This window comes from Triticum aestivum, chromosome 1D (assembly GCF_018294505.1).
Source record: "Triticum aestivum cultivar Chinese Spring chromosome 1D, IWGSC CS RefSeq v2.1, whole genome shotgun sequence".
Taxonomy (NCBI): domain Eukaryota; kingdom Viridiplantae; phylum Streptophyta; class Magnoliopsida; order Poales; family Poaceae; genus Triticum; species Triticum aestivum.
The window spans coordinates 326,237,017-326,249,258 of NC_057796.1; the positions used below are offsets into that span (position 1 = coordinate 326,237,017).

The 12,242-nt window shown below is 48.4% G+C and overlaps 2 protein-coding genes across 7 annotated transcripts; one reads left to right on the forward strand and one right to left on the reverse strand.

Moving 5' to 3' along the window:
- Positions 1-2,012: 2,012 nt before the first annotated feature.
- On the forward strand, positions 2,013-4,611 carry LOC123181801 (subtilisin-like protease). Its single transcript, XM_044594171.1, has one exon. It carries the CDS (start codon positions 2,051-2,053, stop codon positions 4,373-4,375), a length of 2,325 nt encoding a protein of 774 aa, XP_044450106.1. The 5' UTR covers positions 2,013-2,050; the 3' UTR covers positions 4,376-4,611.
- Positions 4,612-4,936: 325 nt separating this feature from the next.
- Positions 4,937-11,773, reverse strand: LOC123181802 (pentatricopeptide repeat-containing protein At1g20230). Of its 6 annotated transcripts, none has more exons than XM_044594173.1 (4): positions 9,495-11,773; positions 8,956-9,086; positions 8,129-8,355; positions 4,937-7,483 (listed from the first exon to the last, which is right to left on the reverse strand). In XM_044594173.1, the coding sequence occupies exon 1, from the start codon at positions 11,580-11,582 to the stop codon at positions 9,594-9,596; it is 1,989 nt and encodes a 662-aa protein (XP_044450108.1). In that variant the 5' UTR covers positions 11,583-11,773; the 3' UTR covers positions 4,937-7,483; positions 8,129-8,355; positions 8,956-9,086; positions 9,495-9,593. The 6 variants fall into 6 exon arrangements, with proteins under 6 accessions (XP_044450108.1, XP_044450112.1, XP_044450109.1 ...); XM_044594177.1 differs by having other exon boundaries at positions 8,129-8,526; XM_044594174.1 differs by having other exon boundaries at positions 4,937-5,117; positions 5,230-7,483; positions 8,956-11,773.
- Between the last annotated feature and the right edge of the window lie 469 nt (positions 11,774-12,242).

Below are 12,242 nucleotides of genomic sequence, written 5' to 3' on the forward strand. Positions count from 1 at the left end.
CATTGTGTATTGGGAGCAAAACCTCAATTCATTATTGTAAGTGTAGATCTGTTCATGATGCACATTTTAATATTTCACCGGCTATTTTTTTACCAGGTTATCCCAAGCATATGCTCTTGTCTTGCATGTCGGTTTTAGATTTATTTATTTTGAAAGAGTGAAATGACTAGGAACAGAGAGTATCAAGGTATTTATATTTTTTGTACAATCTCGTGTTCATTCTGCTTGTAATTCGAAACAAGATCTAGGGACCTCAAAATGTTATGGTATAAGACTAAACATGTCACTGCTGCTATGTTAGAACTGCTGGACCTCAATAATATTTTCTTATTAAGCTTCATCCACTACTAAAAAATGTCTATATATATGGTCAATTTTACACTTAGGCACTGTTAGAAGAAACCGCTTTTAAAAAGCTTCATCAATACATCACAAAGCTCAATATATTTTAAAATCTGAACTACACTTTCTAATGGCTTCATATACCGATTTTGTTTCTACTTTTTATTTATGATCGTCTCATATTACCATTAATGGCTCTATGTTGTACAAGCTTAAGTTACCCATTTGGATAACAGTAGGCTACAATAATCAAGCACATTTTGGGTTTAATCTTGTTCTCAGCTATTGAGCAATTGCAGAATTCAACTAACGTTTAGTTGCTGCAACACTATATAGTACCCAACACTTTGGACGACGATGCATCAATGCAAGTGACTCCAATATCTCTCCATATGCCTGGTTGGCAAGCGCATACCAAGCATTAAATACGACGCCTGTTCAATGAACAAAATACTCCCTCCGTTCCTAAATATAAGTCTTTGAGAGATTACACTATGGACCACATACGGAGCAAAATGTGAATCTATACTTTAAAATGCATCTAGATACATCCGTATATGGTCCATAGTGTAATCTCTCCAAAGACTTATATTTAGGAACGGAGGGAGTATTAATTATGGCAAGGTAGAGGATGTTATGATTGTCTTTACGCATGACCATGTATACACATAAAATATAGTAAAACATCGACTAATCTGTATTTTATCCCTCCTTACAGTACTTCATCAACCCATACACATTAAATAATCTCAAGAAATTTCTAAACCCATCTGTGGAGCACATGGAGATCAAAACTATACACGTGGATGAGTTTGGGAAGTTCTTCTTTGGTCAAGCTATCGGTCCTTCTTGTGTGTATAGTTCCTAATCAAAAGCTGAATATTCGATTGATACCTGGTCAATGGTCATAGATGTCCATCTGCTATTTTACCTGAGAGATAGTACATGCATGTATCCTCTACAGTTTGAGCAAGCTTAAAGCCCTGTTATTCGCAGATTTTGGGGATTGGATGATGATACGGAAGATATTTGGGCTTTTGCCAATGACAGTCCACCAAAAACACCCTCTTTGAAAAGCTGCTTAGATGATGATGTCATTTTCGATATCGACGGCGCATGCAGCGATGACTCTGCCTGATATCCATGACTGCACTATCTTAGTCACCATAAGCTGAATGACCAGAAAAGCAATGTAAATAAGCTATCAGGAACTGATTATATGCCTTTGTCTGCTACTCCCTCCGTCCCATAATATAAGAGCGTTTTTAACACTATTCTAGTGTCAAGAACGCTCTTATATTACGGGACGGAGGGAGTATGTATGAACATTATACCTAAATATATGTTTTCTTATGTTTTAAAGATTTTATGATCGGTCTTTAAATATTCTTACTTGCATGGTTCGCTCTCGCCCGTTGCGCCACGGGTCATCTAGTATATTGAGATGCCGAAGCAATGCTCCGCCCGAAATGGAGGATCAGAATTGGCGCGTCACACACAAAACATGCAAGCAAAACAAAACAAAAACAGATGCAGTTACATTATGAGTCCAGAAAGCAACAAAATCATGCACACATTCTGTATGTCCCTGTTTCCAAGGAGATCCACATCGCACTGCATCTTTGGTGGGATCATGCATGGATGCCAGTCATGTAGGAATACAGAGTTTGAGAATGTATATAAGCATCGCTTGCGCCAAATCTTTTTCATGCCCATGCTTGCATGCTCTCGTAGATCGGTAGATGACATGGCTCACCTGACGGCACTACTCCTCGCGTCCGTTCTCGTCTTCGTCTTGAGTGCGACACCCACGCTGAGCATTATCACTGGCGGAGGCGGTGCGACAGCGAGGCAGAGTACCAGCCTCAACCATGGCGCCGCTCGAACTTACGTAGTGCTCGTCGAGCCTCCGGCGCACGCGCACCACGCCGACGAAGCCGCGCACCGGAGATGGCACGAGTCGTTCCTGCGGCCGGGGTCGCGCCCTGGCAGGACGGCCGGCGGCGACGCGCCGACCATTCGCCACTCGTACACGGGCGTGTTTTCCGGCTTCGCCGCAAAGCTGACGGAGGACGAGCTCGCAGCGGTGTCCAGGAAGCGCGGGTTCGTGCGCGCCTTCCCGGAGCGGAGGGTGCCGCTCATGACGACGCGCACGCCGGGGTTCCTCGGCCTGGACGCCAAGCAAGGCGTCTGGAACGCCACAAACTACGGCGAGGGCGTCATCGTCGGGTTGCTCGACACCGGCATCGCCGCCTCGCACCGTTCGTTTGGAGACGAGGGCATGCCGCCGCCGCCTGCCAAGTGGAAGGGCAAGTGCCAGGCCCCCGTGCGTTGTAACAACAAGCTCGTCGGCCTGGTGTCGCTCATGGGCGGCAACGACACCACCGACGCCGTCGGGCACGGGACGCACACTGCAGGCACCGCGGCGGGCCACTTCGTGGACGGCGTCTCGGCGTTCGGCCTCGGCAAGGGCACCGCTGCCGGGATCGCGCCGGGCGCGCACCTGGCCATGTACAAGGTATGCGACGGCGAAGGATGCTTCGAGTCCGACATACTGGCCGGGATGGACGCGGCGGTGAAGGACGGCGTGGACGTGCTGTCGCTCTCCCTCGGCGGCCCCTCCATACCATTGGACAAGGACCTGATCGCGATCGGCGCGTTCGGGGTGATGTCCAAGGGCGTCCTCGTGGTGTGCGCCGGCGGTAACAGCGGCCCGACGCCCTCCACGTTGTCAAACGAGGCGCCTTGGATATTGACCGTGGGGGCCGGGTCGGTGGACCGGAGCTACCGAGCCACCGTGCGGCTCGGCGACGGGGAAGCGTTCGACGGCGAGTCGCTGACGCAGGACAAGCGCTTCAGCTCCAAGGCGTACCCGCTCTACTACCCTCAGGGCACCAGCTACTGCGACTACTTCGACGGCGTCAACATCACCGGCAAGGTGGTCGTGTGCGACACCGAGACGCCGTTGCCTCCGCTGAACTCGATCCAGGCGGTCCAGGCGGCAGGCGGCGCCGGAGTGGTGTTCATCAACGAAGCCGACTTCGGGTACACCATCGTGGTAGAGAAGTATTATAACCTCCCAATGTCACAGGTGACCGCGACCGACGGCGCCAAGATCATGGGCTACGCCAGGGTGGGCTCGACGGCGGCCGCCCACACCGCAACGATACTGTTCAACAGCTCGATTGTTCACGTGAAGCCGGCGCCGATCGTCGCGGCCTTCTCGTCCCGCGGGCCGAACGCGGCCAGCCCCGGCGTGCTCAAGCCCGACATCATGGCGCCGGGGCTCAACATCCTCGCCGCGTGGCCGTCGATGGTGCCCATCGATGGCACGGAGTCGTACAGCTACAACGTTGCCTCCGGCACGTCCATGGCCGCGCCGCACGCCACCGGCATCGTGGCGCTCGTGAAGAAGGCGCACCCGGACTGGTCGCCGTCGGCGGTCAAGTCGGCCATCATGACCACGTCCAGCACCGCCGACAACGCGGGGCACCCCATCATGGACGAAGAGCACCGGAAGGCGAGCTTCTACTCGATCGGCGCCGGCCACGTGGACGCGGCGAAGGCCGTGGACCCAGGCCTGGTCTACGACCTCGACGTCGGCGACTACAGCGCCTACATCTGCGGGCTGCTCGGCGAGCCGGCCATGAAGACTATCACGGGGAACAGCAGCTTGACGTGCGCGGCGATGGGGTCCATCCCGGAGGCGCAGCTGAACTACCCGGCGATACTGGTGCCGCTCTCCGAGAAGCCGTTCAAGGCGAAGCGGACGGTGACAAACGTGGGGCCGGCGATGTCGGTGTACACCGCTCACCTGGACGTGCCCAAGTGGCTCAAGGTGAAGGTGGAGCCAGAGTCGCTGGAGTTCACGTCGGCGATGGAGAAGAAGACATTCACGGTGACCGTGAGCAGCGGGGGAGGCGACGGCGACGCCGATGCCGGGCAGCTGGCCGAGGGGAGCCTCCGCTGGGTGTCTGAAGATCACGTGGTGCGGAGCCCGATCATCGCGGACGCCAGGGTTGTCCCCACATGATTCTGTCAGGCGTTCGTTGTACTCAGCCAGCCTGGTTAGCATAAGCACAAGTATCCATACAGTTCACAAAATGGAGACATTATCGTTCTTCCCAACTAGCACTACTCGTTGAGGTCCCGATTGCAAACATGCAATCACACATATCAAATGAGGTCACTGAGATAACCTTGTAACTTTACTGTATCAAATATCACTACTCAAAATCCTCAAGTTGCCAGCACAATCAAGCTTCTGTCTGAGAGATACATTGCAAACTGACAGCACCACTTCTTTTGTGGAAATCGAGAGGAACACTTGTCACTTGCTGTGCCTCCATGGGTGCTCTGCTTGGGCAAGATTTGAACACCAAAACTCGGACTGGAAGGTCAATGATGTGTTACTGTTACAAAATGACCAGCCAATGAGAAAATCAGCAAGACATGTTGCACATTGAGACGGCATGTGCAGTGCAGTTTAGGCCGTTTCCCAACAAAAGATTAAATAAATACACGAAAGGGAAATCCAGGCACCGAGAAGACATGTCTGGTGCAGTCGTGCAAGTTAACAATGCACACACAAAAATAAATTTCCAAATGATTTTTTGGAAGCTTCACAAGAGATATCCAGGAATCTGAAGATAATTACATTGCTGACAGGATAAGGTAAAAGTGGCATATACTCCCTCCGTTCCAACAACAAAGTTTTAGGCAATGGGGAGTGGAAGTCATAAAAAATCTATGGCCAAAGTCAATAAAATGGTTTCCTGAAAATAAAATGTTAAAAATGGATGGTTCAATCATAACTTTCTGATAAGATGCTCAAACAAGCCAATCAACTTCGATTGGAAATGGAAAACTATAGTATTAAGAACTTACTGTAATGAGTACTCAAACATTGATAATTTAATTATAAACGATGAGCTGTTCTGAAGACATCCTAAAGGTGAGGAGACAACCTTTCTTGAAGAACCGAAACTTGGAGCAAATGCTAGACCCAAATGTTGCCAAAAATCTTTGTGTTCATTTGTTTCTAAATACATCAGGCAGCTGTGATATATCTCCATGAAGAATGGTCTGGCAAAAGCAGCTTTAGCCGAAGATATAGCAAAGTTAACTATGCTGCTGTGGCTGAGGGAGATGCCAGTTTTGTATCAACATTCCTGACTGAAGGGACAGTCTTAAAATACGGTCACTAGATTCAAGGATCTCATCTGAGCCGAAGATATAGCAGAGTTACTTCATTACTGTGATTATCTGTGACCCGAAACTTTTTCTTTGTAGCATCTCTCATGTTTAATCTTTCATTGAGAAGGAGCCATGCAAAACCCTTTAGCTTGGCAGAACATTTAGAGGACCAAATCCAGTTGAAACGAGCAGAGGCTTGTATGTGAGAAAAGTATTGGGCATACTGATGGAGTTCTTGTATGTGTCTCCCATGTTGTTCACTTCGGTCATTGACCCCCTGCACTGGATGTTCGCGAAAGCTCATGCTGATGGAGTTCTGGCTCCCCTCAACCTCCCTCCGTCGAATCCGCGCCTGAGCCTTCACGCGGATGATGCAGCGCTGTTTATCACTCCCATGCCTGAAGATGTTCTTGTTACCAAGCAATTGTTGCTTCAGTTCGGCGCCATTTCAGGGCTAGTTGCCAACCTGGACAAGAGTGGGTTGTTCAAAATTCGTTGCGACAACATTGATCTCCCCAACTGCTAAGGTCCTTTCCTGTCATGCAATTCCCATGCAAGTACCTTGGACTACCACTTTACTTCAGGAAGATCACGTGAGCTGAAATACAACCGGTCCTAGATAAAAATAGCTGCAAAACTGCAGAAGTGCAAAGGAAAGCTTCTCAACAGTGATGAACGACTGCGGTTGGTGAACTCGGTGTTGTCTGTTATCCCAACTTACCTGATCACGGTCTTCAAGCTTGATTCTTGGGTCATTAAGCAAATTGACAAGCTGCGCACGAACTTCCTCTGGTGGTCTAAGCCGGTCGCAGCTGTCGGTTTGGCCCTGGTTAACTGGAACACCGTCTGTCGACCTAAAGACATGGGCAGGTTGGGCATCATGGATATCAAACGTTTTGGCAGGGCGCTCAGGCTTCGATGGAAATGGCTCGAATGGATGGCGGACAGAGACCATGGCTAGGCTCTCATATTCCCTGTGAGAAGGATGATCTTGCTCTGTTCCGCGCCTCCACTTCCATCTCCATTCACAATGGCACAAGGGTTTCCTTTTGGAATGACCAGTGGCTCAACGGCTGCTCCCTAAGGATTTGGCACCGGACCTCTTCATTCTGTGCTCAAGGAAAAACGTCGCGGTGGTGACGCAATCAAATCCCAGAGATGGATGTCAGGCCTCCAGCGCATCAAGTCTCCCTTGCAACTAAGGCAATTCACTGCCCTTTGGTTGCAGCTGCAGCAAATCCATTTGCAGCCGGAGATCGACGACTCTATCTGCTGGAATCTTACCACCTCAAAGGTTTATTCAGCTAGCTCTGCCTACCGCTCTCAGTTCCTGGGCTCCTACTCAACATCCCGATTCGACAAGCTTTGGCGCTGCAAAGTTGAATGCAAATGCCGACTCTTCATGTGGCTCTGACTGTGCGGAAGGATTCTTACGAATGACAACCTCGCCATCAAGGGGATCCCACACAGCGAATTTTACCACCTATGCAATCAAGAGGATGGGACTCCTTTTTCCATATGATCCTGAGATGCACCTTCTCGCGATCCATTTGGATGTTGGTTGCCAACTGGACTAACTGCCCTGCTCTCACTCACAACGCTGAGAACGCAACCTCCTCTGAAGCTTGATGGAACGACCTGACATGCACTTTGGATCCAGAGCTTATCACCACTGCCATATACACCTGCTGGAATATATGAAGGAACGGAATCGCAGGGTATTCCAGACGCGCCACCTTCCTGAGCTGGAGGTTCTTCATCTGATCAAGCAAGATATTTCTCAACTGGCGCTTTCCATACATTTGATGTCGGACACTGAAAATACCCCAGAACCAGAACCAGAACCAGAACCAGACTAAAGCTTTCTTTCCTTGTTTTTCTTTTCCCCTACTCTGTAACACCCTCGTGTTGTAACTTGTAAGGCATGGCTGCTTATTGTTTTCTCCTGCTTAATATATAGGGATGCAATGGTGTCAGTTCCTCAAAAAAAGAAGTATTGGGTATAAGCTTTCTGCTCAGCAGGATCATTTTGAAGATTCTAATGGATGACTCTGAGGATCAGAAATTCATCAAAAGCTTGAGAAGAAAGAGGGAGGCGGAACATATCCAGAATATCGCCAAGACTTCCCCCAGAGGCAGATGCGCCTGGCTTTATCTATAATTTCAATAACCCCTTCAGGCAACTTGAGGGAGCATATATAAAAAGCAGGAAGAGCGCTAAAGACAGCTTTTGTGACTGTGATTCTCCCACCAAAAGACAAGGAGGGGCAAGAAGTTAAGAGCTGCTCCATCCTATGAATCAGATCAAAGTCCCTGATTCTAGGTTTGCTCAGACCAAGAGGAAGCCTGAGATAGGTGAAGGGGAAATTGGCAATGCGGCAACCGTAGAGGCCAGCTAACTGCTGCATTTTTCCTCCAAAACATGGATGGGAAGAAGGCAAGTTTTTCTGGGAAATTAACTCAAAGACCAGTGGACTGTCCAAGGGATTCAAGGAGGCTTTTAAAGACAGAGCAGTTAGTGGGAACATGTTTGCATGCTTAAAAAGTATATCATCTGTGTATTGCCCAACAGGGAAGATGCTGTTAGTACCTGGAAGGGGGAGCTGAAGCAGGTTATGGTGACAAGCCTTATTGATGATAGCTTGAAAAATTCCCTCCCCGGGGCACCATTAAGTAGGACAGAGGAAGTACCAGTGGAGAGGGCGGATTTAATCCATCCAATCCACCTCCCATCAAAGCCCATATGCTCCATGACTCTGATGATCGTCGTCGTGCTCGATAATATTGAATGCTTCGCCAAAGTCAAGCTTAAATTTCCTGCTTGGATTGATGGCATCAGTGAAGAAACAAACAAGCTGTTTGATCAGTATAATCCTTAAAGTATATATCTACGTGTCAACAGTAGTGAATGTGATAATCTTATCCCACTTAAGAACCCTACTATAGTAGAATGATCCATCAAAATCATGAAAGTTCCCGCCACAATTTCTGAAAAAAATATGTGATAGAAGCTCAAAAATGAGAATATCAATAGAATCTGGCAAGCATGAGCTAGTTAAAAAATGTGGAGAGAGATACAGACCATAAAAGCTGAATGAAGAAATGAAGGATAAGATATGCTGAAGAAGTTGTCAGTGTCTAAAAATCCCTCGGAGATAATAAAGAATCCAAAACAGATGGTATCCTACTGCAAGGTTTTTTGGGTCATGTCTGCACAAGAGTATGGCATGCCCATAGCAGCACTAACTGGGTGTATGCAAACGACTAGAAGAATCTAGGCACAATCATTCATTTGGTGAATAGCATGTCATATTAAAAATATGAAAACAGAGAACTGATGATGCTATTAACTTAAAACAAGGTACGTTAAGTTCCTTCAGCAAGTGCCACGTGTAAACAGAAGCATGTAAACGATACCTTTTTTTCTATTTGATGCATCCTCCGAAAGCTGATGTGTCTCACTTCCATGGATTTAATCATTTCAACCATTTACAAAATTAATATCAACTCCAAGTTCCAACTGAGTCTCTCCAATGTATTTCTGAAATCTGCAGGTTGAACGACTACAAAATTCATAGGGTTATACAAAAACAAATTCCATATATAACTAAGAACTTGACTAGGAAATTAGACCTTGCTTGGATACCAATCAGTCTCTAGATAAAACAACTAACTCAAGGTGAAGCCCATGGTGGCGTGTAGACAGGACTGTGTGTAGAGTTGAAATAAAGTTCTCCTTTGGAAAACACCAGATAATGGTGTGTTGTAGATCAGAATGATTAGCTAATAAAACTGAGACTGACGAAAATAGTAGCAACATGGTATTAAGAAAACTGAAATTGCAACTGGAGACATCACATAGCACAGGAGTGAACTTTTCTTTGGCTCTGCATATAGTGCACAGGTCCGCATGTTGGATTCTGTTTCTTACTTTTCATAAAATAATTTTACATTACCTCATGAAAACAATATCCACCGTAAGGTAGGGGGACATGCATGCTCATTCACGTTCTACACCAAGTTGTTGAAAAGACAGTAAGTCAAGGCAGGCAAAATCACCAGTAATCCCCACAAGAACATTTCCCATCCTTGAAGTGATGAAACCTGTTGGTGTCTCTAACAGATATCTCCCTCCCCTCAAAACATGATATGAACTTCATTGCTTCGTGGCAATCGCCACAAATCCGGAGGTTCTTTATCACCCGGAGGGGTGTTCCTGGGCTCGTGCTTATGAGGCCCAATGCAACAGCCAGTTTTTCACTGTGCACAGCAAGGATATCATCCTTTTCTTGTTCTTCCACATCATGTAGGACAAAATCTGTGCTCGGTGCAAAGCCCAGCCTGCTCATCTCAATGGTAAGCTGCTTTAGTTTCTCCGTTATCGCAGTCATCATGGGGTGTGAATTGTCACCAGCTAACAACATGTGCACCTTGTTCTTGATCTCTATCCAACTGCAACCCTTTTCTTTCTTCAATCCCATATTCTTCATCTGATCCCTCACTCTGTTTACCCCGTCCCACATTTTTTTAGACGCATAAATGTTGGAAAGCAGGACATAGTTGCCGGTATTTTCTGGCTCTAGTTCAAATAGCTTTTCTGCTGCGACTTCGGCCAGGAACACATTTCCATAAACCCTGCAGGAGCCCAGCAAGGACCCCCAAATACAACCATCTGGCTCAAATGGCATCTCATTTATGAGATCGTATGCCTCATCAAGCTTGCCAGCCCGTCCTAACAGAGTAACCATACATGCATAATGCTCCATCCTAGGGGAAATGCCATGACTATGCTGCATTTCATTGAAGTAGCGACGCCCCTCCTCTGTCAGGCCAGCTTGGCCACAGGCACCAATGACACAGGTGAATGTGACTAGGTCGGGCTTCTGTTTGCACTTCTGCATCAAACAGAACAACTGCACAGCATTTGCAGCCTCCCCATGCATTGCATAGCCACCAATCATCGCATTCCACGAAACCGTATTTTTAGACGGAATTGCATCGAAGATCGTCCTCGCATCCCTGACCTTGCCACACTTTGCATACATGTCCACCAACGCACTGCCAACGTAAACGTCATGAAGAAATCCCCTCCTAAGAGAAAAACAGTGTGCTGACCGGCCATGCATAAGAGCAGCAACATTGGCAAATGCTGGCAGTACGCAGGGTATCGTGACTGAATTCGGCTCGATCCCTTTTGACTGCATCTTCCTGAAAAGATCCACCGCTTCCAAATCTTTCCCATTCTGCACACAGCAGGCAACAATCGAGGTCCAGGACACAACATTCAACTCGACTCCTCGGCTAACAAACTCGCTGAACAACAACAATGCCTCAGAGACCTGGGCGTTCCGAGAGAGCCCAGCGACGAGAGCGTTGCAGGAAGCAACATCCATGTGGCTGGACTCATGGAACACGTGAGAAATCTCATCGGCACGCCCACACTTGCCGTACATGTCGATGAGCGCAGTGACCACATGTTGATCTAGCCTGCACCCTGCCTTCACCACATATCCATGCAGCTGCTCGCCAACCGAGACCTCTTTCACATCCCCGACCGCAGAGAGTGCACACGAGACACCGGTGGCGTCCGGCAAGAACCCTTCCCCGTGCATCCTCACAAGTGCCTTGACAGCATTGAGGGCGCTGCCGCTCCGGTTCAGCCCGGAAACCAGTCCATTCCAGGTGATCACATTTGGCTCCATGCCGGCGCTCCGCATCCGCTCCAGAAGGCCCCACGCGGCCTCGGCGTCGCCTCGTGCAGAGTAACCGGCGATGAGTGCGCCCCAGCCGACGACACTCTTGTCCGGCATTCTTTCGAACACACCGCGGGCGTCGCTGGTGGCTCCGAGGCGGAGGTAGGTGTGGAGGAGCGAGGAGGCGACGAAGGGATCCTCCGCAAGGCCGGAGACCGCGGCGGCCGCGTGGAGCGCGCGGGCGAGGGGCTGCGCGGGGCATGACTTGAGCGCGGACGGCAGGAGGTGCGCGTCCGGCGGGAAGGAGACGTGGCGGAGGAAGTGCAGAAGGGTGTTGGAGTGTTGGCACATTGGCTTGGTTGGTACTACTTGGTGCCAGCTGATTGATCGACTCGACAAGTTTTGAAGATGGTGCTCCCGTAATGTTGTTTTATTACTTGAATGGAACCCTCACTTGATTAAGCATAAGTGAAGACGTGTCCGAGAGTAAGCAATCCCTTTTTCTTTTCCATTTTAAGGAACACAACGCATTCCATTAATATATTAAAACGCTGGACATATCGCCAGCTACAGCATCTGATACAAACTTGGGAAATTGGCCTAGCCAATTTTCAGAACAGCCAGCTTCCATACAAACACCCTGTGCTGCTAAAGTGTGAGCCGCCACATTACATTCCCGTTTACAATGTATTATGGAAACATCACTTAAGCCCACATGTAGGAGGAATTTAACCTCTTTAAACAATGTGCCCAGAGTTGATAGGTCATATTCATCACTAAGCAAAGTTTGCATCAACACCAAGCAGTCTATTTCAAACATCACTTTTTGGCAGCCCATTTGAATAGCAGCATGCACAGCTTGTTGAAAAGCTAAGAGTTCAGCATGTAATGGTTCTGAAACATACTCGAGGTTACCTGCTCCTGCTGCCAGCAACACGCCTTGGTCATTCCTAAGTGTGAAGCCCCATCCACCTGATTTTGTTGCTTCAATGAAGGCCCCATCAGTATTTA